The sequence below is a fragment of the Mustelus asterias genome, chromosome 23 (genome assembly GCF_964213995.1).
Source record: "Mustelus asterias chromosome 23, sMusAst1.hap1.1, whole genome shotgun sequence".
NCBI lineage: Eukaryota > Metazoa > Chordata > Chondrichthyes > Carcharhiniformes > Triakidae > Mustelus > Mustelus asterias.
In genome coordinates this window covers 39683694-39710971 of record NC_135823.1, presented here as the reverse complement: position 1 = coordinate 39710971, position 27278 = coordinate 39683694, and the positions used below count along the sequence as shown (strand labels likewise).

General features: G+C 43.5%; 2 protein-coding genes across 3 annotated transcripts in view; one reads left to right on the top strand and one right to left on the bottom strand.

The window, feature by feature from the left end:
• The window catches only part of nsmce1 (NSE1 component of SMC5/6 complex), a 33283-nt gene extending 14908 nt beyond the window's left edge, over nt 1-18375 (top strand). Inside the window, exons 2-7 of the mRNA XM_078240377.1 lie at nt 10243-10364; nt 11532-11609; nt 12824-12970; nt 13080-13196; nt 14665-14785; nt 18242-18375. Coding sequence (XP_078096503.1) covers nt 10243-10364; nt 11532-11609; nt 12824-12970; nt 13080-13196; nt 14665-14785; nt 18242-18315 — 659 coding nt within the window. The 3' untranslated portion in view covers nt 18316-18375. The remainder of the gene's footprint in view (nt 1-10242; nt 10365-11531; nt 11610-12823; nt 12971-13079; nt 13197-14664; nt 14786-18241) is intronic.
• Nucleotides 18376-18636: 261 nt separating this feature from the next.
• kdm8 (lysine (K)-specific demethylase 8) overlaps nt 18637-27278 on the bottom strand; it is a 36941-nt gene continuing 28299 nt past the window's right edge. For both annotated transcript variants that reach the window (XM_078240376.1, XM_078240374.1), the window contains exons 7-8: nt 27110-27202; nt 18637-26763 (exon numbers count right to left, since the gene is read on the bottom strand). In XM_078240376.1, the coding sequence (XP_078096502.1) occupies nt 26599-26763; nt 27110-27202 (258 nt within the window). In that variant the 3' untranslated portion in view covers nt 18637-26598. The remainder of the gene's footprint in view (nt 26764-27109; nt 27203-27278) is intronic.

Here is a 27278-nt window from a genome sequence, read left to right as displayed (position 1 = left end):
TGACACTCTAGAGAATACAAGCCCAGTTTTCTCTCCTCACAAGACAATCCTGCCATCTTGGGGATTAGTCTGGTGAACATCTGTTGCACTATCTCTATGATAAGTATATCCTTCCTTGGATAAGAGGACCAAAACTGTACACACTACTCCAGTGTTGTCTCACCAAGGCTTACAATTGCAGCAAGACATCTTCACTCCTGGACTCTCATCTCTTGCGATGAAGGCTAACATACTATTTCCTTCCTAATTGATTGCTGCACCTTTGTGGTAGCTTTTAGAAACTTATGAACAAGGCCAGGTCCCTTTGGACATCTTCACTTCTCAACCTCTGTCCATTTAAGAAATACTTAAGGCCTTACTGTACTTTCCTATATAAGTGGCTAACTTCAGACTTATTCGCGTTATAATTCATCTGCCATGTTCCTGCCCATTCATTTAGCCTGCCCAAGTCTCTTTGAACCCTCCTTGCATCCTCTGCGCAACTTATATTCCCACCTAGTTTTGTGTCATCAGCAAATTTGGAAATGTTTGTCAGGTAGGTGCCGCCTCCAGGCACTCTGGGATGTAGTTTATCAGGTCCAGGGGATGTATCAACCTTCAATCCAATTAATTTTTCATGTATACCTCTTTATTAATACTAATTTCTTTCAGTTCCTCAGTTTCACAAGTCCCTTGGTTCCTTACTATTTCTGGGAGATTCTCTGTATCTTCCACTGTGAAGATGGACACAAAGTAATTGTTTAGTTTTTCAACATTTCCCTAATCTCCATTATAAATTCTCCTGTCTTTGGCCTGTTATGGACCCACATATGTCCTTGTTAATTTTTTCCCTTTCATGTACCTAAAGAAGCTTTTACAGTCCACATTTGTTTCTTGCTGGCTTGCATTCATGTCCTCTTTTCCCTTTCATGGTCCTTCTTTGCTGGATTCAAAATTGCCCTAGTTCTCACATTTGCCACTTTTTCTGGCAACCTCATTAGCCACTTCTTTTAACCTAATGCAATCTTTAACTTTTGAAGTACTACTTTAAATACTAGCCATTGCCTGTCTACTGTCATTGTTTTTGGTGTATTTTCCCAATCAACTATATCCAATTTGCCCCTCGTACCTTCAAAGCTTTTGTTCAGATTTAAGACCCTAGTTTCAGAATGAACACTATCACTTTCAAACTTAATGTAAAATTCCATATTATTCTCATCCCATGCATGAATACATTTAAAAAAATGTTATAGTGCTGTTAATATTTAATTTACGGGATGTGGGGCTGGCAAGGCCAGCATTTATTGACCACCATGAATTGCTCTTGAGAAGGTGGTGGTGAGTCGCCTCCTTGGATTGCTGCAGTCCATATATTGTAGTTCCACCTCGAGTGCTGTTGGGGCGGGTGTTCCAGGATTACCGATGGTAAAGGAACAGCGCGATTATATTTCCAAGGTCAGGATGGTGTTTGGCTTGGAAGGAACTGACAGTTATCATTGTTCCCATGTGTTTGCTGTCCTTGTTAGTAGAGTTGAGGGTTTGGAAAATTCTCAGAAGACTTGGCTGGTTGCTGCAGTGCATCTTGTAGATATGCCTCACTTAGGTCACCAATGGTGATGTGAAGGACTCTCATAGTTAGCAACATAGGATCCTTTACCTCCAGCCCAGAGAAAGCATCTGACTCCAGGTTGAAATTTGAATTTGACCTGCCTCTAACTTTTCACCGTGGCTAGTCTCTCTGGTACTAGGCATCAGCTCAGTGGACTTTTGGGGATCTGATCAAGGTATATAAAATTTTAAAAGGGATTGATAAAGTAAATGTAGACCAAATGTTTCCTCTTATGGGGCAATCTAGAACAAGACGTCATAGGTGTAGCTTAAGAGGAAGTAGATTTGAAGCAGAGATGAGGAGGAACTACTACTCAGAGGGTGGTGAATTTGTGGAACTCGCTGCCCCACAGCGCGGTGGAGTCTGAATCGTTGAATGATTTCAAGAAGGAGATATATTTCTAATAATAGAGATATGGGGAACTGGTGGGGAGGTGGATTTGAGACCAGGGTGAGATGGTCATGATCTGATTGAACGGTGAAGCAGATGCGAAGGGTTGAATTTGCTTACTTCTGCTCCTAATTCCTATGTTCCTTCTCTGCTCTGTTTTCAGGTAGATACTGTAGCCTTTTTATAAAAAAAATCTCAATGAGGTAAATTGTTAGTCAATCTATTATTGAGGGTAGAACCTTTGGCTCTGCCAGGACATGCAGGGAACCCTGAGTGGACAAGCAGGTCACCTGAAGGATAATCCCTCTGAAAATGCAGCACTTGGTCACCATCTCCTGAAAGCAATGGGATGAAGAGACAATCTAATGAGCTGGTTAGTACCCATACGGTGTCAAGTCTCAACACGGAAAATATCCATCAACTTGTCAATTTCTTTGATTTCTGCCTGGTTGTAAATTAATCTGAGCCGCAGCACAACAGCCTAATTCCCACTCATGGTAGAGTAAGAACCCCACAGCTCTCCAATTATACCATGCCCAGAGAACAAACACACTCACACCCACAAGGCACTCTGCATATTTCTCTGGAGTTCTGATCACGGAAGGAGCTGAGATTGGGGTCTCAGTGGGATGGTGACTTTTTGCCAGGCTTGTCCAATCTTTTCATGTGAGGTGGGGGAACACATTTGAAATTGTTTCTCACTCAAGGGGCCGATGAGCAATTTTTAGAAAGATAAAGTTTGGTACAACATTAAAATTTCAGAAACAGGCTTGGGTATGAGAGGTAAGATGAGTATGAGAGTGTAATAGGGCGAGAGTTTGTGTTTGCAGCTCACTCCCAGACTCAGTGAGTTCACGTAGTCACCCTCACCCACTGTGTGAATGGACGAGGGTGCATGATGATGTGTGAGTGGGAGCGATTGAGAGCCTTGATACTGGAAATGAGCCAGACCGATGGACAACAACCACCCCCCCCCCAACCCAGGTCATACTCTTTTTCATCCCCCACATTCTTGCACACCTCGCCCTCTCCCACTTCCTCCCTCCCCCTCCCCCCCCGCTCTCTCTCTCTCTCTCTCGACCTCCATGTCCTCCCTCTCTCAACCAACCCCTGCCCTCTCCCCCGCCTGCCCACACTTGCCTTGCATGCAATTTCTCAGAAATCCAGCCATGCCAGCAGAACACCTCTGCTTCACAGGCCCTTAGTAAGGAGTCACTAACCTTCTGGTGACCTTGTTTTAGCCAAGCCCATTTCACTTTCTGCCTGCTTTCTGCAGCTTTGTCTTTTTGGAGTCTCTGAAAATTTCATGGTTGCTTTTACTGAAACTGGCTCTTTGTTTTCAAATGTTTTTAACTGATTTTAAATTTTCAAACCAGCACAATAAGATTTGAACTCCTGCTTCCTGCATTGTTACCCCAGTAACAGATAAAACCATACTCTCTATCATACATATAGAAGAGATGGGTGTCTGAATTGGAGTGTTTGCAACCTCAATGAACTGTGCTGCTTTTCCCATGCATAATGGGCCATAACTAGTGGTGGAAAGTCATGACCTACTGGAAATACAATAGTTTAAAAGTGCACTTACTTGCTGTGGAAAATTTCATTCAAACCTCCGCTGCTTGGAGCTGCAGCCAAAACTCCAGGGAGTGGTCATATACTGGTTGCTGGAAAACTGGTAGGTTTGAAGGGCTCAGTGTAATTGACAAGCCAGGGAGAAGGTTAGTGGTTGGGATTTGGCTGGTTGGGAAGGTTGTGTTGGTAGGAGGTGAGGGGTTGGGGTTGGATTGGGTCAGAGGAGGTTGTGTCAGGGCAGAGGGTGTTTTTATTCTTTTGTGGGACATGAGCGTCGCTGGCTGGTCAGCATTTATTGCCCATCCTTAGTTGCCCTTGAGAAAGTGGTGGTGAGCCGCCGCCTTGAATCGCTGCAGTCCATGTTCTGTGGGTTGACCCACAATGCCGTTAGGAAGGGAATTCCAGAATTTTGACCCAGCAACTGCGAAGGAATGGCGATATATTTCCAAGTTAGGATGGTGAGTGGCTTGGAGGGGAACTTGCAGGTGGTGGTGTTCCCATTTATCTGCTGCTGTTGTCCTTCTAGATGGAAGTGGTTATGGGTTTGGAAGGTGCTGTCTAGGGATCTTTGGTGAATTGCTGCAGTGCATCTTGTAGATAGTACACACTGCTGCTACTGAGCGTCGGTGGTGGAGAGATTGAATTTTTGCAGATGTGCTGCCAATCAAGTGGGCTGCTTTGTCCTGGATGGTGTCAAGCTTCTTGAGTGTTGTTGGAGCTGCACCCATCCAGGCAAGTGGGGAGTATTCCATCACACTCCTGACTTGTGCCTTGTAGCTGGCGGATATGCCTTGGGGAGTCGAGAGGTGAGTTACTCCCCGCAGTATTCCTAGCCTCTGACCTGCTCTTCTAGCCACTGTGTTTATGTGGTGAGTCCAGTTGAGTTTCTGGTCAATTATAACCCCAAGGATGTTGACAGTGGGGGATTCAGTGATAGTTACACCATTGAATGTCAAGGGGCGGTGGTTAGAGTGTCTCTTATTGATGATGGTCATTGCTTGGCATTTATGTGGTGCAATGTTATTTGCCACTTGTCAGCCCAAGCCTGGATATTGTCCAGATCTTGTTGCATTTGAACATGGACTGCTTCAGTATCTGAGGAGTCACGAATGGTGCTGAACATTGTGCAATCATCGGCGAACATCCACACTTCTGAGCTTATGCCAGAGGGAAGGTCGTTGATGAAGCAGTTGAAGATTGTTGGGTCTAGGACACTACCCTGAGGGACTCCTGCAGAGATGTCCTGGAGCTGAGATGACTGACCTCCATAAAACTACAACCATCTTCCTATGTACCAGGTATGACTTTAACCAGCGAAGAGTTTGCCCCCCGATACCCATTGATTCCAGTTTCACTAGAGCTCCTTGATGCTCGATCTAATGCGGCCTTGATGTCAAGCGCTGGCACTCTCACCTCACCTCTCGAATTCAGTCCTTTTGTCCATGTTTGAAGCAAGGCTGTAATGAGGTCAGATGCTGAGTGACCCTGGGCGTCACTGAGCAGGTGCTGCTTGATAACACTGTTGATCACCCCTTCCATCACTTTACTGATGATCGAGAGTAGACTGGGCGGTAATTGGCCGGGTTGGAATTGTCCTGTTTGTGCACAGGACATACCTGGGAAATTTTCCACATTGTTGGGTAGATGCCAGTGTTGTAACTGTACTGGAAGAGCTTGGCTAGGGGAGTGGCAACTTCAGGAGCACAAGTCGTCAGTACTATTGCCGGAATGATATCAGGTCCCATTGCCTTTGTAGTATCCAGTGTCTCCAACCATTTCTTGATATCACGTGGAATGAATCGAATTGGCTGGAGACTGGCATTTGAGATGCTGGGGACCACTGGAGGAGGCCGAGATGGATTATCCACTGCTGCGAATACTTCAATCTTATCTTTTGCAGTGATGTGCTGAGCTCCTCCATTATTGAGAATGGGGATATTCGTGGAGCCGCCTCCTACAGTGAGTTGTTTAATTGTCCACCACCATTCTCGACTGGATATGGAAGGACTGCAGAGTTTAGAGCTGACCTGTTGGTTGTGGGATCACTTAGCTCAAAGAACAAAGAACAATACAGCACAGGAACAGGCCCTTCGGCCCTCCAAGCCCGCGCCGCTCCCAGGTCCAGGATTGAATCCTGAATCTAGGATCCCCGCCCAATTTTCCAGCCTATCTACATACCAATATCCTATCCACCGAGCTGTCCCTCACAGCTACGATGCTTTGTTCATCACAACCTATTAACTCACCCCCACCCCCCCCATTCCAGACCATGTGATCTCCAGGGAGAGGCGAAAACCCAGAGTGAAAACCCCAGGGCCAATATGGGGAAAAAGAATCTGGGAAATTCCTCTCCGACCTCCTGAGGCGATCGAAACGAGTCCAGGAGATCACAATGGCCCTGATCGGAAAATGCTTCCCAACCCTAGTCATTTCCACTTCCACGAACACCATATGAATTCTGTCTCTTGTCTTGTCTATCACTTGCTGTTTTTGCCATTTGACATGCAAATAGTCCTGCTTGGTAGCTTCACCAGTTGACACCTAATTTTTAGGTATGCCTGGTGCTGCTCCTGGCATGCCCTCCTACACTTTTCATTGAACCAAGTTGATCCTCTGGCTTGATGGTAATGGTTGAGTGGGGGGTATGCTGGGCCATGAGGTTGCAGATTGTGCTGGAGTACAATTCCACTGTTGTTGATGGCCCACAGTGCCTCGTGGATGCCCAGTCTAGAGTTGCTAGATTGGTTCGAAGTCTGTCCCATTTAGCACAGTGATAGTGCCACACAACACGATGGAGGTTATTCTCAATGTGAAGGCGGGACTTGGTCTCCACAAGGACTGTGCGGTGGTCACTCTTACTGATACTGTCATGGGCAGTATCGGTAAGAGTGAGGAGTTGAGGGGATATCCTATGGGAAGGGGTTGAGAATACCTTGAGATGGTGGTTGGGGGGAGGGGGTGGTCAGGATGTGGGGTTTCCCATTTGGGGCTTGGTAAAGGAACATAGGAATTAGGAATAGAAGAAGACAAATTCAGCCCTTTGAACCTGCTCTGTCAACCAATCAGATCATGGCTGATTTCTCCCTGGTCTCAAATCCACCTCCCCACCTATCCACTTATCCCTTTTTTTATTCATGATATGAGTGTTTAAAATAGTTACACTGAAGTTAGAAGTGTTTTTTTAAAACTTCAAACTCTTGCAGAGTATTTATCACTGTAACACTGGCAGAACCATCTGAAGTTAGCGATTTTAAATTGCTTTCTTAGGTGGTTCACTGTACAGTTGTCCAGGGGAAGTTGGCACTTCTTATCTGGGAACTTCTGAGAGGGATTCCCTAGCATATCTTTGAGGTACCCCCCCTATCCAGTGGTGGGGAGTCAGGAAATTATGGGCCAATAAGTTTGCCAGTAAAATTGAAACCCATGGACTAAAAGGGGAAGCAGTGACAGCATGGGTACAATGTTGACTGAATGACAGGAAACAAAGTAGTGAGCTATTTTTTTCAGACTGGAGGAAGGTACACAGTGGGATTTCCCTAACAGTCAGTATGAGGACCACTGTTTACCCTGATCTACATTAATGACCTAGATTTGGGTGTTCTGAGAAATTCAAAATTTACAGATGTCACAAAACTTGGAAGCATAATGAACTGAAAAGATAATAATGGACTTCTAGAGGACATAGGCTGGTGGAATTGGCAGACACAGAAATGATATATTTTGGTAGGAAGAATGAGGGGCAATATAAAAGGATACAATTCTAAATTTTGGGCGGCACGATGGCACAGTGCTTAGCACTGCTGCCTCACAGCGCCAGGTACCCGAGTTCAAATCCGGCCTCAGGTGACAATGCAAACTCCACACAGACATTCTCCCCGTGTCTGCATGGGTTTTCTTCGGATGCTCCAGTTTCCTCCCCCAGTCCAAAGATGTGCAGGTTAGATGGATTGGCCATGCTAAATTGACCCTTCGTGTTAGGGGAATTAGCAGGGTAAATACATGGGGTTACAGGGAAAGGGCCTGGGTGGGATTGTTGTCGGTGCAGGCTTGATGGGCTGAATGGCCCCCTTCTGTACTGTAGGGATTCTATGATAAAGGGGGTGCAGGAGCAGCGTGACCTATTTACAAATTGTTGAAGGTGGCCAGGGAAGAAGGATATAAAGGTATATGTGACTGGGCTTTATAAATAGAAGCATAGAGCACAAAGGCAGGAAAGTTATGATGGATCTTTTTGATAAAAGACTAGTTGAACCTAAACTGCAGAGTTGTGCCGAATTTTGGGCACTGCACTTTAGGAAGGATGTGAAGGCTTTCAAGAATATTCCAAGGATGAGGAATTTCAGTTACTGCTATTTTATTGGAGGAGCTGGGGTTGTTATCCTTGGAGAAGAGATTTGATGAAGATGCTCAGAATCATGAAGGGGTCTAGACAGTAAAACTCTTCCCATTGGCGGAGGGGTTGAGAACCAGAGGACATTGATTTAAGATGATTTGCAGAAGAACCAACAGCGACCTGAGGAAAAGTTTTTTGAGTGGTTGGGATCTGGAATTTGCCACCAGAACATGGTAGGGGTAAATTCGCTTGTGGCTTTCAAATGGGTATTATTGAGCCCCAGGCGTTTGAAGACACAGCATGATTTGTAAACCAGGTTAGAGTAAACAAAATGCTCATCGTTTGGATACTATTTTGTGTTTCAAATAGTTCACTTCAGTTCAATCTGTGGTTAAAAAAATTAAAGTGCAATGAGCAGAGTTGATCGTTTGATGGGTATAGATAGAGTGAATGCGAGCAGGCTTTTTCCGCTGAGGCTAGGGGAGAAAAAAACCAGAGGGCATGGGTTAAGGGTGAAAGGAGAAAAGTTTAAAGGGAATATTAGGGGGGGCTTCTTCACGCAGAGAGTGGTGGGAGTGTGGAATGAGCTGCCGGATAAAGTGGTAAATTTTAACATTTAAGAAAAACTTGGATGGGTTCATGGAGGAGAGGGGTGTGGAGGGATATGGTCCAAGTGCAGGTCAGTGGGACTAGGCATAAAATGGTTCGGCACAGACAAGAAGGGCCAAAAGGCCTGTTTCTGAGCTGTAATTTTCTATGGTTCTATGGTTCAACAGCACTTATGTAGGATGCCTGAAATTTTATCAACCTGCTGATTAAATTATGTAACTTTAATTATTGGTTGTGATCAGATGGTCATTGTCAGCATAGTATGTATGGTATGTCAACATTGCAGAGGCTTCTCCAGGCTTTTAATTTACTCTCAAATCCTCTCATCTATATTCAGCTTGAATCACGCTGGTGTTTTTGGAAAATTAATGTAGGTAATTTTCAATTGTGTGTATCTTATAAAAAGGGCCTTGAACTGCAGGGATTGTTTGGTTGTTTTACAGCTCATGCACCGATTATTAAGTAAACAAAACTACTCAAACACTGTATAGTGTAATCTTTATTCTTCTATAATATTTCATATTTGCTTGCCCTGCCACAGTTTTAAAGTGAGACCAGTGTTCTTGGCTGGTTCACTGCTGAGCTATTATTTGACAGTAAGAAGTTTAACAACACCAGGTTAAAGTCCAACAGGTTTATTTGGTAGCAAAAGCCACACAAGCTTTCGGAGCTCCAAGCCCCTTCTTCAGATGAGTGGAAATTCTGTTCACAAACAGGGCATATAAAGACACAGACTCAATTTACATGAATAATGGTTGGAATGCGAATACTTACAACTAATCAAGACTTGATTAGCTCGGTGTGCAACCGGGTCTGGCTGGAAGATGCTGCAAAATATCAGGAAAATACTGCAGCTGTTAGAAACCTGGGCTCGAAAAACACAAATTGCTGCATGAGGAATCCAGTTGCATTTGTAAAGAGAGAAGACAGGCCCACAATTCAGGTGTGGACACCTCCTCAAAATGTCAGTAGACTGAAACAATCTGAATCCTTATCAATTGTGACTGGGCTGCTTTCTATTAGATACTCCTGGACCTGCTGTGTGCATCCAAAGTCTCGAGTTATATAGCAGTTGCTTTAGGTTTGGAAATAGTTTTAGATATAACTTGCTGTTACTACACACCTTCCTGTTTCTCTGAAAGGTTGTGTCCACTGGAGAAAAACAAAGGAGAAATTGTCTCTGCTAAACAAATCAATGTTGTCAATTTAAAACTGAGATAAAGGCAAATTGTAGCTTATCTCCAGCATACCTGCCCTGCAGCTTTCTGACCCTTTCACCAATTCAAACCTAACTAGTCTCACTTCCCTTTCCCATCTCATGCCATTCATCCCACAGCTCTCCTCTTTGTCAGCCCATGGTTGTCATTTACTCCCCCTTTCCAAACCTCTATCCTAGGCACATGGCTTACCAGTATATCTGTCACTTGCTCCCATACTATCCGCTTTGTGCTCGCTATAAATCTTGATCTGCAGACTTTCTAAGCAGCTGCCCTCTGTCCAGATGTAGCAGCATTAGCAATGGGCTAGCAGCACACTAAGTTTCCCTTATAAAGTAGGCAACTTCTCAAAACTGTTTTCCTCCTTTTGCCTAATTAGGTTAGATTAATGTGGGGGGGTGGGGGAGGGGGGAGGAGCGTAGAGTGACAGATTATAAGTAACTTCCCCTATAAATGGCTTCTCCTCTGTCAATGTCTCTCCATGGCATGAGCCAGTCCTGTAACAAGTGTTCATTCTCTTCAATCTCCAGTGCATTACAGAGATGACCAGTTGGATGAGTTTATCAAAAATATCAACACCCATCTACAGCCTCTCTTCATGGAGATCAGGAAAGGGATGAATGAGGATGATGGACAGCAGTATTATGCTTTGGTGCGTAAGAAGTGTGATTTCTTTATGGTTTTCACTTCTGGTGGTTGAGGGAAGATTGGGCAGAGTTTGAGCAGTTATCTTGTGGTGAAATAACCACATGCCCAGAACTGTTAAGTAAAGAAAAAAGTTGCATCTGTTTATCAAAGCAGTGAGCAATTGACAAAACCAAGATCTGTGAGCTAACCTGGATATGCAGTGATCTGTTCAGATCTCCTGACATCTCTTTTTTAGTTTATTTATTAGTGTCACAAGTAAGCTTATGTTAACACTGCAATGAAGTTACTGTGAAAATCTCCTAGTCACACTCTGGTGCCTGTTCGGGTACACTGAGGGAGAATTTAGCACGTCTTTCTGACTGCGGGAGGAAACTGGAGCATGGGGAGAATGTGCAAATTCCACACAGATAGTGACCCAAGCCGGGAATCGACCCCGAGTCCTTGGCGCTATGACATCTAGATGAAGGGTAAGAACAGCACAGCAAGGACACACACTCAGCCACACTCTACATTACTTATTACCCTGTCTACTTTCTATTGCTGTCTTGGAGTTCCTGAATCCAGCACAGGTGCTGTAGAAGTCTTTCCATTTCTTTCCTATAGATTGAGTTCTACATGTTATTTGTGAAATATTCTATACAGACACTTTTACCAATTTATTACACTTACTCAAGTGCCTTTACTTTATGAGAGAAAGGACTGTGGTTCAATCTTAGTTTTATTAAAAACACTCACAGATTAAAGAAACAATTCTTACACAATAGATTAAGTTAACTTTCTCCAAACTAGGCTAATTGCCTGAGAAAAAGATATTACCCGTCCTGGTGAAATCGATTGGGCTGTTGGATTCAATTCACTGAGCTCATGGTGACAGATGAACTCAGGGTCCAGTTAGCACGAAGGTAGATCTCGCATACCTTCTTGCGTTGTCCCAGGTCACAGTAGGTTTGGTTGAGTCTTCATTGGAGTTTGTCTTGAAAATGGTGGTTTTTAGCCAACGTGGTGACAGGATTGGGGGGGGGGGGGGGGGGGGGGGTACATATCTCTAATAGCAGGAGTCTGAGATAGGTGCACTTTTGCATCTGTACAGCTGATTAATGTGCTGAATGAGTGCTCTCAGATTTCAGGTTCTTGTAATATGTCATTAATCTCCCTCTTGCATCGTCTCCAGATTAACCTTGCAGAGACAGAGATCACCAGGATGGCATTCGATTACACAGAAACTGAATTGGAGCTGTTCAAGAAAACTGTGAGTGCAACATATCTTCAGTGCCTCATGGCACATGTCTGTTTAAATTTCACTCGCATCTCTGAAGTTTTAAGAGTTTTCTTTTGTGAAATCTCTTTCATTTTAATTAAAATTGAAGACATTTAAATCAGCAGTGGGTTTCTAATCTTTTGGTTTGTGATGAATTGTAGAAATGAGAAGACTGTGGAACTCAAAGCCACATCAGAATTTAATACTGAACTATTTAAAAAACATCTTCCTGCTCTGGACACATGATCCTTTCAGACCCTCCCTTTTGCGATGCCAAAATGTTGTAATAGTGAAAATTATTGGAACTCTGCATATAGGCTATTTCTACTATACTTGCAAAGCATTTGATGTGGACAAAATAAATGGGAGCCATTCATTTAAACAGAGTTGTAGACAATCCAGCAGCTTCCAGCTAATGGAAATGTTAAATCTTTCATTTTTTTGTTTTATTTAAAGGTTATCGTTAATCAGGGTTGACTATTTTTTCTATGTTAATATATTGACGATGTTTCATTGCGTTGGCTGTTCAGAGTCACACTGAAGCCTTCCTCTCGAGGCCAGTGTACCTCAGTCCAAACAAACTCCTTTAATCAGCCCCTGGTCTTGGGTAAACAAATGATGCACATTAACAATCAGCCAGTTAGTACTCGAGTGATGGCTCAGGTGGCAGTGCCAGTTTGGGTCACCACCAGGTGGCAGTGCCAGTTTGGGTTTCCACGTTGCTGCTTGCTTTGTTTGATTGATGGGAGAGGAATGTACCTGTCCTGCTTCTTGCTAGAATTGACTCCCAGGTTGTTGGCGGCTGCCTGAGATAGTGTGTGTGCATCTGACCTCTGCATTGCACATGTTGGATTAGGGGAGTAAAGGGGAACCTCAACAGTGGCCTGCTAACTAATATAAAACACTGTGGATGTTAGAAATCTGAAACAGAAAATGCTGGAAAAACTCAGCAGGTCAGGTAGCATCTGTGAAGAGAGAAAATAGAGTTAACATTTCAAGTCATATGGCTCTTCAGAGCTCTGAGGAAGTCTCATTGGACTCAAAAAAATTAACCGTTTCTCTCTCCACAGATTCTACCAGACCAGTTGAGTTTTTCCAGCATTTTTTGCTTTTGCCTGCTAACTCATGGTGGGTTGCAAGCGGTATGGCTGATTAGTAGTAGTTTCACATGATTTAGAGTTGCATTTATAGCTCTCTCTTTTCAGATGGACCTCGTTCTGGAGTCAGAAAATGGGATGGTCTCTTCTACAGACATCCTGAACTTGGCTGATCAACTGCAACCCAAGAAAATGAAGAAGAAAGAAGTGGAGCAAGTGCTGCTGCGGTTTGTGCAGGACAAGTGGCTCTGTGAGGCAGGTGACAGCAGAAACCATGCCGTCTAATCAATGATACACTTTCGATGATTTTCTTTCCCCCCCTTTATGATGAATGTGAGTTTGCTGTTTGCTTTTCCTTCCTTAGAATGATGGTGAGTATATTCTGAGCACTCGCTGCATTATGGAGCTGGAACAATACATTCGCAACATGTACCAAGACCTAGTGAAGGACTGCAACATCTGTCACAACATTACTATTCAGGTACCTATAATGTAACAGGGATGATGGGTGGGGTGAGGGGGAGATGTTCTGTACTGAAGATTTGTCCTTGCTTCTAGGGTAGGGAGATTAGATGTTTCATTCTGGTGGAATGATAAAGCGATACATTGGACATTCATTCTCAAACTGTGGGTCGCAACCTGGCTCTCTCTCCTCTGATGCAACAATGCAGCTGAAGACTCTAGTGGGGCAGCACTGGACCTGCTTGATTATTGCTGCCAATGCTCCCTTTGACCTTAACTTCTAAATGGCAAGTGCTATGCAGAGTCGTGATGGTCTGTGCACCTATTTGAAACAGACAGTGGTAGGCAAGCTGAATGCAAGAAAAATCCAGTGATCATGCACCTCAGTTGGGAAGTTGACTTGGGACTTCAAACTTCATTGTGTTTCTGGTCTTTGATTGCTGTTCAGGCGTCTTCCCCATGGCTGGTGACTCTGCTTCGCAGGCACCAACAGCTAGACCAAAAGGTGGGGATAGGGGGCTGGGCTACTGTGGTGAAATGTTGGGAAAGGGGATGATTATTGTTTGTGTATGGGGGCTGGATTGGGGTAGTGGCAGAAGAGGGGCTGATTACTTTGTGTGGGGTGGAGCGGGGTTGATTTACAGGGTGCATAGGGGAGTTGTTGTGGGACAAATGGCACTGAGTCTGGAGTTAGGTGAAGTTAGCAAATCTTAGACATGCAGGAGAATACTTAAGTGAGCTGAAGCATCTCAAAGAGCAGTTGCAACTAGCCAGGTTGTTTTGCCTAAGAGTTAGTGGGAAAGTACAGGATGTGAGGAAAACAAAATACAACTTGAAAACAGCTTGGGTTTATTGGCTATAAAGACTCAATCTCTAGCAAAACCCATCTAGGAAAACAGTATATGTATTGGCCAATCAGTGTGGTGGAAAAGTACAGCAAGGGAAACAGCTTTCAATAAACATAGCTCACTTTATAATTTATATTAATTGTATTAACTTTTTAATCCTCACATCAAAGTGAAGTGGGACTGATTACAGTGTGGGGTGGGATGAGTTTTCTGTCACTAGGGAGAGCTTGGCTGAAACCTCACAATTACATATATTTTTACAAAGTACTTTAAAACCACACATTTTCAAATTCATATGTATTTATTATACACTGATCTATAATACACAAACTGCAATGATTATAAACTGAATACTACTGTGCTGGTTTGAGGTGGTTTTGTTTTTACTGGCATTAATTTTCAGGAGTTAAAATGGTATCTTGTTAGAAAATAAAGGGCCTGGCTAAGATGCTGTCGGAGAGTTGGTGCAGACTCGATGGGCTGAATGGCCTCCGTCTGCACTGTAGGCAATCTGTGAAAATATCATTGCCAAAGACTCAGGCCACTCAACCGAGCCACTGTGTAGGTCTCTACCTTCAGTGTTGTCTTTGCTATGTCAGCTGTTCTTCTACATTTCCTTAAACTGTGTTTTGCTTCAAGGGCCAAACATGTGAGGTTTGCGGAGCCAAAATTCATTTCCCGTGTGCTGCGAAATACTTCCGAGGTCGGGGCGATCCTTGCTGTCCAAAGTGTAGGCGGTTCTGGCCCCATGAGATTCCAGGTAAAACTTGTTTAATCAACAAGATGTATAAAGTACATCATCATTAATTAGTCCTGGTCACAGCCCACATCTAATCCACCTAATAATAGCTGGAGTCCTCGAGGTCAGAAAATTGAATTGTTTCCAAAGGTTTACAAGGGGTGGGGGAAATATTCATCGAAAGCGGATATTAAAATTGGGACACAAAATCACATGGTCCTTAGAACGCAACAAAATGAAAGCTGCAGTTTATTCATGCAGTGGATTTGTATTCACTGTACCATCCGTTTCTGTTCTGTAAATATGCTATTATTGGGAGTCTCGAGTATCGGATCTGTGGATTGTGGCCTATTGCTGATAGCATTGAACAATGTGTTTGCGTAATTCATAGAAAATATGGATCAACAGCAGCTGATCAGATGGTTTCACTTATCCAGTTATTTTTTTAAGCCTGTAACTGAAAATATTTTACTGAATTACACCTCCAATCTCACAAGTTCAAAGAGATCACGGACTTCCCTACATCTTTCTCTAGTTCCTCTCCTATCTCTCATCTTGTCCACAAGATTTTTCTGCTCCCTTGACCCTATCACTGACCACTCCACTTCCAATCCTGGTCCCATGTTTGCTGATATTGTTACTAAGAACAAGAATGCTGGTAAAGTGCAGCAGATCAGGCAGCACGTGGAGAGAAACAAAGAACTTTTGTCAGAATTGCAGAAAGATAGGAATGTAGGCGTTTTTAGTGGAAAGAGGGAGGGGGCAGGAAAAACAAAGGAGTTGGTCTGTGATAGAGATCACAGGGGAGATTAAATAAGATTTCAAGATGCAACTGTTAGAGAGTGAAACAAAAATTGTGTCCAAATGAGGCATGAATTTATATATAAATCATCCAAATGTAACATGATATAAAGAAACAAGACAAAGAATGATCTAACAAAACAAAAAAAAGATGACCTCTGACTCCATCTCGTGTTTTATGATCTAAAGTTGTTGAATTCAATATTGAGTCCAAAAGGTTGTAGAGTGCTGCTTTTCGAGCAGGCGTTGAGCTTCTGAAAGACTGTAGCATGCCATGGACAGAAAGGTCAGCATGGGAGCAAGGTGGAATATTAAAATAAGTAACCAGAACCTTGGGGTCCTTCCTGCTTGTGGACTGAATGGTGGTGTTCTGCAAAGTGGTCATCCAGTCTCCATTTGATCTCCCCATGTAGAGGAGACCACATCTTTCAATTTAGTTTCCTGTATGTACTCATGGTTTCATCTGGAAGGAATTTGTGCTGGCCTTGGACAGTGAGAGAGGAGGTGAAAAGGTAGATGTTGCATCACCTTTGCTTGCACAGAAATGTATATTGAATTCAACATAGCCCCTGCATCCATCTTGTTTGGGTTTTTTTTCTTTATCCCTTAACATTGCATTCAGGTGGATTTATGTAGCAACTCCCACCTCATTTTGTCACAATCTTTGTTTCTTTGCTAAATCCATTACTACTCCCTTTGGCTGCCGCATCATTAAATCTTTCGTTATTTAATCTCCCCTGTCTTCGACCTCTAACCCCTCTTGTGGGTTAAAAACTCACTTTAAATCTATCTTCAGTTTTGATGAAAGGATATCAACTTGAAATGTTAACTTCGTTCTGCCCACAGATGTTGCCTGACCTATTGACTTCTTGCAGCTTTTGTTTTTTTTGGATATCCAGTATCCACAGTATTTTGAAACAAAAACAGAAAATGCTGGAAAATCTCAGCAGGTCTGACAGCATCTGTGGGGAAAGAATAGAGCCAACGTTTCGAGTCTGGATGACCCTTCGTCAGAACTGATTGTGTAAATGGCAGAACAAAGGTCAGTGTGTAGGAATGCAGCAGTTGGCCCTGGTGGGGTGGAATTTTGCATAGTTAATTAGATGTAGTGCCTCTTTCCTTTAAATCTCCAACACCATGCTCGCCTCAAAAAACTGAACTATGAGCCCAACTGTACCTAATAGTATGAACTATTGCCCCACGTCCAAATTTTCCTTTCAAATCCTTGAAGATGTGGTTGCCTGCCAAATCTATGCCTATATTTCCTTTAATTCTTTCAATCCTTGTAATCAAGTTTCCACCCTGCTACAGTACTAAAACAATGTACAAATTGACATTCTATGATGTGATAGAAGTAAACCCCCCCCCCCTTAACCTGCTGCAGCCATTGACATGTTTGACGCATCATCCTCCGCCAATACTTCTCCACAGTCATCCAGCTGGATACTCTTGCCTGATTCCATACTTCTCCATTTAATCATAGCCAGAGGCTCATTTGCAATAACTTCTCTCCCTGCTCTTGCACTTTTACCACTGATTTTGTAAAAAAAAATCATTTATGGGGTGTGTGCTTCACTGGCTAGGCAGCCTTTATTGCCCATCCCTAATTGCCTTCAAAGTGGTGGTGAGCTGCCTCTTGTGGTATAGGTATACACAGTGCTGTTAGTGGAGAAGTTCCAGGATTTTGACCCAGTAACAGTGAAGGAACTGCAAAGTGATATCCTTGAAGGATCTATCCTTGGCCCACTTTTATTTCTCATCTTCTAAAAATGCTGGCAATCTGAAAACAAATCGCTAGAAATAATTGGCAAAATGGGTAAAAATGATGTGATGTATCCAGAGGATAGTTGGAATCTGGAACAAACTTCCTAAGAGTGGAGGCAGGTTCGATTGAATAATTCAAAAGGAAATTGGATTGCTGGTTGAAAAGATAGAATATGCAAGGTTACTAAGTAGAATCCTCTTTCAGAGAACCAGTGCAGAGTTGACGGGCCAAATGGCCTTCTATACTGAGATTTTGTGATGCTGCTGATTGATGTCAGGCTAACTGGTTTGTAGTTTGCAACTTTCTTTTCACTTATTTGACTGGCAGTGCTACATTAACTAATTTGTGACCTGTTGGGACAGTTAGCATTGCTGCCTCACAGCACCAAGGACACAGGTTCAATTCTGGCCTTGGGTGACTCTGTGTGGAGTTTGCATGCTTTCCCTGTGTCTGCATGGGTTTCCTCCCACCAGTCCAAAGGTGTCAGGTTAGGTGGCTTGGCCATGGTAAAATGTACAGGGTTATGGGGATAGAGTGGAGGAGAGGGCTTGTGTGGGATGCTCTTTCAGTGAGTCAGCACAGATTTGATGTGGCGCACAGCCTCTTCCTGCACTATAGGGATTATATGATTCTATTCTAGAATTTGGGGCATTCAAAAATCATGACCAGTCTTGCTGCTACTTCTTTCAGCCCATCAGATCCTGAGATTTTGCCAACTTTTCAGATACTGTTTCTCTTTTGATAAGTTCCTCATTTTAAGCTACTTGTAAAAATGACCTTTTTTCCCCCAACATCATGTCTCGTCTTATCTTCATTCCTGTGTTTATTTCAGTTATGTGTCATGCTAATGCTCAGTCCTTTTGTTTTGCAAAGCAACTATACAACTTGTAACTGTTAACATCTTCACCCAGATGTGAGCAGAACTGAGCAATCCATGCCCCCTCCATCCTCCACGCCAAAGGTGCGACGTCGATATCGTGAATGAGCTGCAGAGAAGTAAAGCAGCATGGAGAGAAATGGAAGGACTCAATGAGATGACACCACTCTGATATTCTATAATCGTTCTACATCTTATAGTCCCCATTATGCAGTGGCTGTACTTGTTGCTGTGCAGCCACTTATTCGATCCTCAGCACCACTGGGCTAGCTGGTCCATTGCATTGGCTTATGAGATCCTGGGGATGTGAGGTAACGGCTATTCTTGCAATCTCCACTGAAGTTCATTTTGGAGAGAAAGGTTCAGTGTGAGAAATAAATCTTGTTTCCACAATGCTTCATTGTTATTAAATAAAATGTAAACTTTTTAAAAAGATTGATTATTTTTTTCCCCTCAAACCTCTGACGATAACTCATCATGGGCTGATACGCTAGGGCACTTAAACTACGCAAGAACAATTCTACCTGAATGTACAATGTGAATTTGGTGCAGAGAGGAACAAGATGCTCTTAGTTTTTAAGCCTCCAGTGGCTAGGTGAATGTATTTTCTATGGTCTCTTAAACTGTTAAACTAGGTAAACCAATTATTGGTCTAAAATTATTTAATTGAATAAGGTCAAATAGGCATGGAAGGCAGATAATATGCTGTAACTGCAGTGTGTGAACAGTTTTTTTTGTATTTTTATTCCAATTCAATCAAGTCAATTAACAAATTGAGACATTCCCGATCCAAGCTGACAAGACAGGGCTCTCACCTCCTGTCTTGGGCTTGATCTACATGATCCAAGCTGATTGGAGTAGGCAGAGCTCCTCCTCCAAGGCTCGATCTCATTTGCATCTTAGCCAAAAGGCCAAGATGCCGCTTTTAAAAATTGCTTCAAATGAAGCTTAAATGTAACCTAAAGTACAGCATGTCGATACTACACTTGATCTTAGCCAAAAGCATGGAAGGCAGATAACTGTAACTGCAGTGAGTGAACAGTTGGGGAAATTGTCTGCAGCTTAAGCAACTACCACTGAGTTGGAGGTTGAATGGCGGTATCAGTGGAGTGAGAGTTTCCTGGACACTTTCAGGAAGGAGTTGCACCCCTAAGATGTAGAATTTTACATGATGGAGACTTGGTCCTTGACTGGCATTGCAACATTTGGAACACCTGGCTGGTCAAAGACATCTAGCAGAAGAGGAACTTGAAGTGCAAGGATCCATTTGTCACAGTGCATGCAGAAACCAATTACAAACAGAGCTATGAATGATGTTTTACTGAGTTTGAGGAGTTAGGATCCAAATTAAAAGCAAACCAATGACCTGCATTCTAGGTTTAGAAAATGTAGTGATATTAGATTAATCGATTTCGATCTTCCAGCATTCCTTAGATTCTATAACAGTTTACAAACATAACCTCATTATTTACAAAAGGAGGGAGAGGAAGCAGGGAATGATAGACCTGTTAGTCCAAAAATGCAGCCTACCACTTTGCATAGGGACAAAGTAAGAGGGTACTTAAGCAAAGTCAACATGGTTTAAAGGGTAAGAAATCATGTTTGACAAGAGTTTTCTTTATGGCTGGTAATTGAGTTGAACCAAATGGGGCTTGACGGGGTAGATGTTGGAAGTATATTCCCCTGTCTGGGGATTCTAGAACATGGGCACAGTCTGAGAATTGGAAACATGGCACTCAATGGCACATATACCTTTGCCCAGTTGTGTTAACTCAACATGATTACAATTACTTAACTCTTCTCTTAATCATAGAATCCCTACAGTGCAGGAGGTGGCAATTCGGCCCATCGAGTATGTGCTGACCACAATCCCACCCAGGCCCTATTCCTGTAACCCCTCATACCCTGACACTAGGGTTAATTTAGCATGGCCATTCAACCTAACCCACACATTTGAGGACCTTGTCAAAGGCCTTGCTAAAGTCCATGTACAAAGAACAAAGAAAATTACAGCACAGGAACAGGCCCTTCGGCCCTCCAAGTCTGCACCGACCATGCCTGACTGAACTAAAACCCCCACCCTTCTGGCCACTCTATTCCCATCCGATTCATATATTTGTCCAGGCGCCCCCTTAAAGGTCTCTATCGTATCTGCTTCCACTACCTCCCCCGGCAGCGAGTTCCAAGCACTTACCACCCTCTGTGTAAAAAAACTTGCCTCGCACCTTAAACTTATGCCTCCTAGTAATTCACCCTGGGAAAAAGCTTCTGACTCTCCACCGTGTTCATGCCCCTCATAATCTTGTAGACTTCTATCAGGTTGCCCCTCAACCTCTGTCGTTCCAGTGAGAACAAACCAAGTTTCTCCAACCTCTCCTAGCTAATGCCCTCCATGCCAGGCAACATCCTGGTAAATCTTTTCTGTACCTCTCCAAAGCTTGCACATCCTTCCGGTAGTGTGGCGATCAGAATTGAACACTATATCCCAAGTGCAGCCAAACCAAGGTTCTATAAAGCTGCAACATGACTTGCCAATTTTTAAACTCACTGCCCCGGCCAATGAAGGCAAGCATGCCGTATGCCTTCTTGACTACCTTCTCCACCTGCATTGCCACTTTCAGTGACCTGTGTACCTGTACACCCAGATCTCTCTGCCTATCAATACTCTTAAGGATTCTGCCATTTACTGTATATTTCCTATCTTTATTAGACCTTCCAAAATGCATTACCTCACATTTGTCCGGATTAAACTCCATCTGCCCTCTCTCTGCCCAATTCTCCAACCGATCTATATCCTGCTGTATCCTCTGACGGTCCTCATCACTATCCGCAAATCCACCAATCTTTGTCATCCGCAAACTTACTAATCAAACCAGTTATATATATTACAAACAGCAAAGGTCCCAGCACTGATCCCTGAGGAATGCCACTTGTCACAGCCCTCCATTCAGAAACACACTCTTCCACTGCTATCCTTTGTCTTCTATGACCGAGCCAGTTCTGTATCCATCTTGCTAGTTCACCTCTGATCCCGTGCGACTTCCCCTTCTGCACCAGTCTGCCATGAGGGACCTTGTCAAGAGCCTTACTAAAGTCCATGTAGACAACATCCATTGCCCTACCTTCATCAATCATCTTCGTCACTTCCTCAAAGCTCGATCAAGTTCGTGAGACACGATCTCCCCTTCACAAAACCATGCTGTCTCTCACTAATACGTCCACTTACTTCCAAGTGGGAGTAAATCCTGTCTCGAAGAATCCTCTCCAATAATTTCCCTATCACTGACGTAAGGCTTACCGGCCTGTAATTACCTGGATTATTCTTGCTACCCTTCTTAAACAAAGGAACAACATTGGCTATTCTCCAATCCTTTGGGATCTCCCCTGGAGCCAGTGAGGATATAAAGATTTCTCTCCAGGCCTCAGCAATTTCCTTCCTCGCCTCTCTCAGTATTCTGGAGTATATCCCATCAGGGTCTGGGGACTTGTCTATCTTAATGTTTCAAGAACCCCAATACCTCCTTTTTGATCTCAACATGACTCAAACTATTTACACACCCTTTCCCAGACTCATAAGTAGACAACATCCATCACCTGCCCTCAATCGTCTTTGTCACTTCCTCAAGAAACTCCATCAAGTTTGTGAAACACTGCCTCCCCTGCACAAAGCCATGCTGCCTAACACAATTAAGTCCATGTTTCCTAAATGTGAGTAAATCCTGTCCCTAAGAATCTTTTCCAATAATTTCTCTACCACTGATGTAAAGCTCAACAGCCTGTAATTTCCCAGATTATCCCAGTTGCCCTTAAAAGAACAACACTGGTTATTCTCCAGTCCTCTGGGACCTCTCCTGTGACTTAAGAGGGTACAAACATTTTGTATAGTTTCCTCCCTCAGTATTCTGGGATAGATCCCATCAGGTCCTGGGGATTTGTTTACCTTAATGCTTTTCAAAACACCTAACACCTCCTTATATTGACATGCCCTAGAATATCAACATACCCCTTTCTGGACTCACCATCCACTATGTCCTTCTCCATTGTGAATACCAATGCAAAGTATTCGTTAAGGACGTTTTATGGCTCCCTTCAGCCCCCTAACTCCTTGTTCAAGTTTTTTCCTGCTTTCTTTATATTCTTCGAGGGTGCTGTCTGTCTTCAGTTTCCTAAGCCTTACACATGCCTCCTTTTTCTTTTTGACAAAGCTCATAATTTCATCTAAGGTTCTTGAATCCGAAAGACATGCTGGTTAGGTGGATTGGCCATGCTAAATTGACCCTAGTGTCAGGGGGATTAGGATAAATGTGGGGTTAGGGAATAGTGCCTGGGTAGAATTGTGGTCGGTGCAGACTTGCTGGGCCAAATGGCCTCCTTCTGCACTGTAGGGATTCTATGATTCTTGCCATCCTTATACTTCATTTTCAACTGACAGATTTACTCGCAAACAACCTAATCTACATTCCCCACTTCCTACCTAATATTGTCGTAGTTAACCTTCCCCCAATTTAGTACTTTCATCCAAGGATTACTCTTATCCTTATCCATAAGTAACTTAAAACTTATGGAATTATGGTCACTGTTCCCGCTGAAACTTTGATCATCCTGCCCCCGCCCCCCCCCCCCCAAATTCAAGCCCCTGGTACTAAGGGAGCCCTAGTCAATATGGGGAGTTAAAATCACTCACCAGAACAACCCTGCTGTTTTCACATTTTTCCAAAATCTGTCCACATCTGTTCCTCCACTTCCCGCTGGCTGACGGGAATCTTGTAGTACAACCCCAAAGTGACTGCACCCTTCCTAGTTTTGAGCTCCATGGCCTGGCTGGATGAGTGCTCCAAGGTGTCTTCCCTCAGTACAGCTGTGATATCTCTCTGATCAGTAATGCAACTCTCCCACCTCTTTTACATCTCTCGCTATCACACCTGAAACATCCAAATCCCAGAACATTAAGCTGCCAGTCTTGCTCCACCCTCAACCAAGTCTATGCAATAGGTATTAAGCCAGGAGGAGTGAACAGGAAGAATAAAATTCAGTGATAGAGGCCAGGGAACATTGAATAACAAAATATTTCATGATTCAAAAGCCAAAGAAAGTAGTAATGGGTATAATAAAGAAGCAAAGGTTAGATCTAGATAAAAACTATCTGAATGCAAATTGAAGGGATAAAGAAGCAAGCTAGCAAAGAAAACATTGACAAAATGGATGTGACAGTTATAATCTAAATTTGTTGAATGCAGTATCAAGTCCAGAAGGCTGTGGAGTGCCAAGACAAAACACCTTGTTCCTTGGAGCTTGAGGTGAGCTTCATTGGAATAATGCAGCAGACCATGGACAATACAATTGGAGTGGGAACAAGGGGATAATTAAAATGACAAGAGACAAAGCTCAGGATCATGCTTGCAGACTGAAAGGAGGTGTTCTGCAAAGTGGTCACCAATGTCTACATCTGGTATTCCCTGTATAAGGGAGACCATCTAGTGAACAGTGAATACATTAAAGTGAAACAAATACAAGTAAATCATTATTTTACTTGGAAAAAGTGTTTGGAGTCTCGGATGGTGAGAAGGGAGGAGGTGTTAGCAGTGAATGAGTAGACCAAGGTGTCACAGTCAACAGTTCCTTCAGACTGCTAATGGTGACGGCAGGAGAAGATGTCTTTGGTGCTTGCATCACATAAGCTGAAGAAAATGGTGAAGGAGGGTATGTTGAATACAGGAGCTAGTGGGGTGGAAGGTGAGGATATCATAGTTCTGGGTGAGAGGGAGAGAGCAGTACCACGTGAAATGGGTCGGGCACAGTGGAGGTTCCTGTCAACCACGCTGGGTAGGAATCCTTGGTTGAAGAAATAGGAAGACGCATGTAAAATGAGTCCTTACAGGTTCCATCTAAATTCTGGTTTACGGTTCTGTTTATCTTTGGACTGTTTAATGTTTATTTGCTCAGACTGTAATTGATTTTATTCTTACTCAAAGATCAGTGAGCAGGGCACAGAGTGTAATGGTAATGAACTCAGATGTCTATTGATCAAGTATTTATACCAGTGACTGTTAACACTCCTGCCCTCCTTACTCAAAGTCAGGATCTCTCTGGCATTCATACCCTTGCCACAAACCACACACAAGATTTCTGATTTAAAATGGCTTCATTATTACAGACAAACTGAGTCAGAGACTAAGCTGAGAATCTGGAGCTCACTGGCAGCATCAACTATAACCTACAGGATTGAAACACAGCTTGAAAGGGACTGGGGCCAAAGGTTTCTCATCCACATATTGATCAGTGAGTGATGCCCACACTATGTGCTCTGGAGACAATGAGAATGACAGCAAGAAGGAAAAAGAAGTGTAATTCTGAACAGAACTGCTTGGACTGAATTTTGACATCCCCCAAATTCCTCTTTCATCTTTTCGCTTGCAGCAGTTTATTTTCATTTTTGGGATGTGGGTACTGCTGACTAAGCCAACATTTATTGCCCATTCCTAACTGTCTTTGCGAGGACAGTGGTGAGCTGCCTTCTTGAACTGCTGTAGTCCATGTGGTGCAAGTACACCCACGGTGCTGTTAGGAAGGGAGTTCCAGGATTGCGACCCAGTGACAGTGAAGGAATGGTGATATAGTTCCAAGTCAGGATGGTGAGTGGCTTGGAGGAGAGCTTCCAGGTGGTGGTGCTTCCGCGTGTCTATTGCCCTTGTGCTAGGTATTACTCCAACCAGCAGTTGCCTCAACACCTCACCCAAGTGAACAACCAACTTGTGGGAAGTAAGAAGAGTGTGGGCTCACCCATGGGGTGTATCATGGTTCAGCCAAATCCTGACTTCACCCAACATTCTGAAACGCACAAACTATTCCAGGACAACAATCAGGGACCAGGGATCTTGGCTATTTCTACAACAATGCCATAACACAAATTTAGTCAGTCATCATGCATTCTCCCATTCAGCTCTAAGTTAAGCACAGAACTGAATACTGAACTGCTGGGTACAAGAAATCAGTGTTCCACTGAAAAAGAAGGCCTCAGGCTCTGCATGCAATGTTTCTGTGACAGCACAGCAATACCCACACTTGGCACCAGGTGTCAGTGAGGCACTGCTTTCAGTTTAATCCTTTCTGTCCTGTACAGCGGAAGAAACAAAACTCAGTTATAAAGTTAAGGAAACCATGTTATTTCTTGGTGAATCACACAAACGGTGAGATTGCAGCTCTGTGGCCCGTTACTGTTCAAAATCAGCTCACTGAGTGGTGATATCACTTGTTACTCGTCTCCGAAACAAAGTTCAACATGGCACAGATCAAGAAGGACCTTTGGACGCCTCAGAAACATCCCAAAGCGCTTCATAACTGATAGATTACATTATATCAGTCACTGATGTTCTGTGGAGAATTACAATGGCCCTATAGCACACAGCAAAATCCCACAAAACAGTAGTGAGACAAATGACCCAATTAATCTGCTGATTAAGATTAGGGGAGAACGCTGATCGTTGGACAATGCCAGAGGTCTTTTATATTTACGCAATCTGGGAGATGATTTGATTTCTTGGCCAAAGGATATTCCAGCTGGTACTGACACTGTTTAAACTGGCCAAAACTGGAATGGAAAAAGTAATCACTGTGGAACAGAGACTTGACAGGGAACTCTTCAGCATATGGTGCTGATGCTAAGAAGAACCAAACGCACTTTATTGGCCAGAATTATCTCCCAGTATTATGCACTTCCATTGGAGGGTGCCAAGGAGGTTCTCTACATTTAAACACGTCTCTTCTCCCAGTAAGAATATGACATTCTCCTGCGAGAATGTTTTGCAGCATCCTACATGCTCTGGACCCTTTAGCAGCTGTTTGCAGGCGTGTCTGAAGGAATGTTTGCTGTCAGTCCTGGGAGAATCTCTTCTGATCTTTCACCCTCACATCCTAGAGCAGATCAAATGAACTGCACTTGGCTGTGGTTTGGTGCCGGTGAGATGTGGTTTGATCTGAAGGGAGGGCAGCAGCTGCATAAAGAAATTCACTTTTTGATCAATAGCAGCTTAATGCTCAAAACGTGTATGCGATGTAAAACAGTCTCTTAACCATCTTCCTCTGTCCTTCTCTCTTCCTCAGAATTGCTCACATCCTTTTTCATTTTTGTTGGGTTTTTGCTCATCTTTCGATGTTTGACTATCTTCCCCACTCAGTCTGACACACTCTCAACCTTGCCTCCCCCCCCCCCTTCTGTTGCTTTCCTTCCCTTTAGCTTTCTTATTGTCTCCATTCTTCCTTCCCTCTCTCCATCTCTCACTTGGTCTCTCTAAGGTTGGTTGCTGGAATTCTCTACTGTCACATTTAGTTCCAGGATTGAGAAACTGTCCACAACTAAGTGTCCCACACTCAAACCATTCCAGATAAAAATGGTCAGGTCCACCAGAAACTGACTGAAAAGCTAATATCCAACGACCTCACGTAATGCCAGTACTTCACCGGGATAAACAGGACCTCTGCTGGTCTCAGTGTGCATTCCTGGAAATCAGCCAATTCAAATTCCGGAAAATTGACCAAATCTGGGTTCTCGACATCCACCTGAAAACAACAGAAATATTGGTAACCTGGAGCGGAGATCAGATAATTAGCCCAATCCTGTCAGAAGAACGCACTCACAGTTAATAGGATCAAACAACTTGGATAAATTGATTAGCGGAGGGAGAATGAAAGATTGGTCACTGTCCACTTACCCACTCCCTGACAGTGAAGGTGAACCAGACATTTTGCAACCTCTGCAACACTATGTGACTTCGAACGGAACTTCCGACCCCATAGTTATTTCCATCACCAAGTTTGCATCTACCCAAATGATATCAGTCCTCTCCAACCACCACAGCCCATATTTTGCAGAACCCCTCCCCACAACTCAAAGTTGCTTTCCTACCTGACTGGTGTTGTGCAGTAGCTGTGTCGGATGAGGATGCAGCTTTGCAGTTTGTTCTGGGGAATACAAGCGGATATATTTCTGCCCCACCACCTGCCAGAGAGAGAATGTTTTAAGGTTCTCATACAGATAAAGGCAATCTTCCAATAGACTGTTTTACCAACTCTGA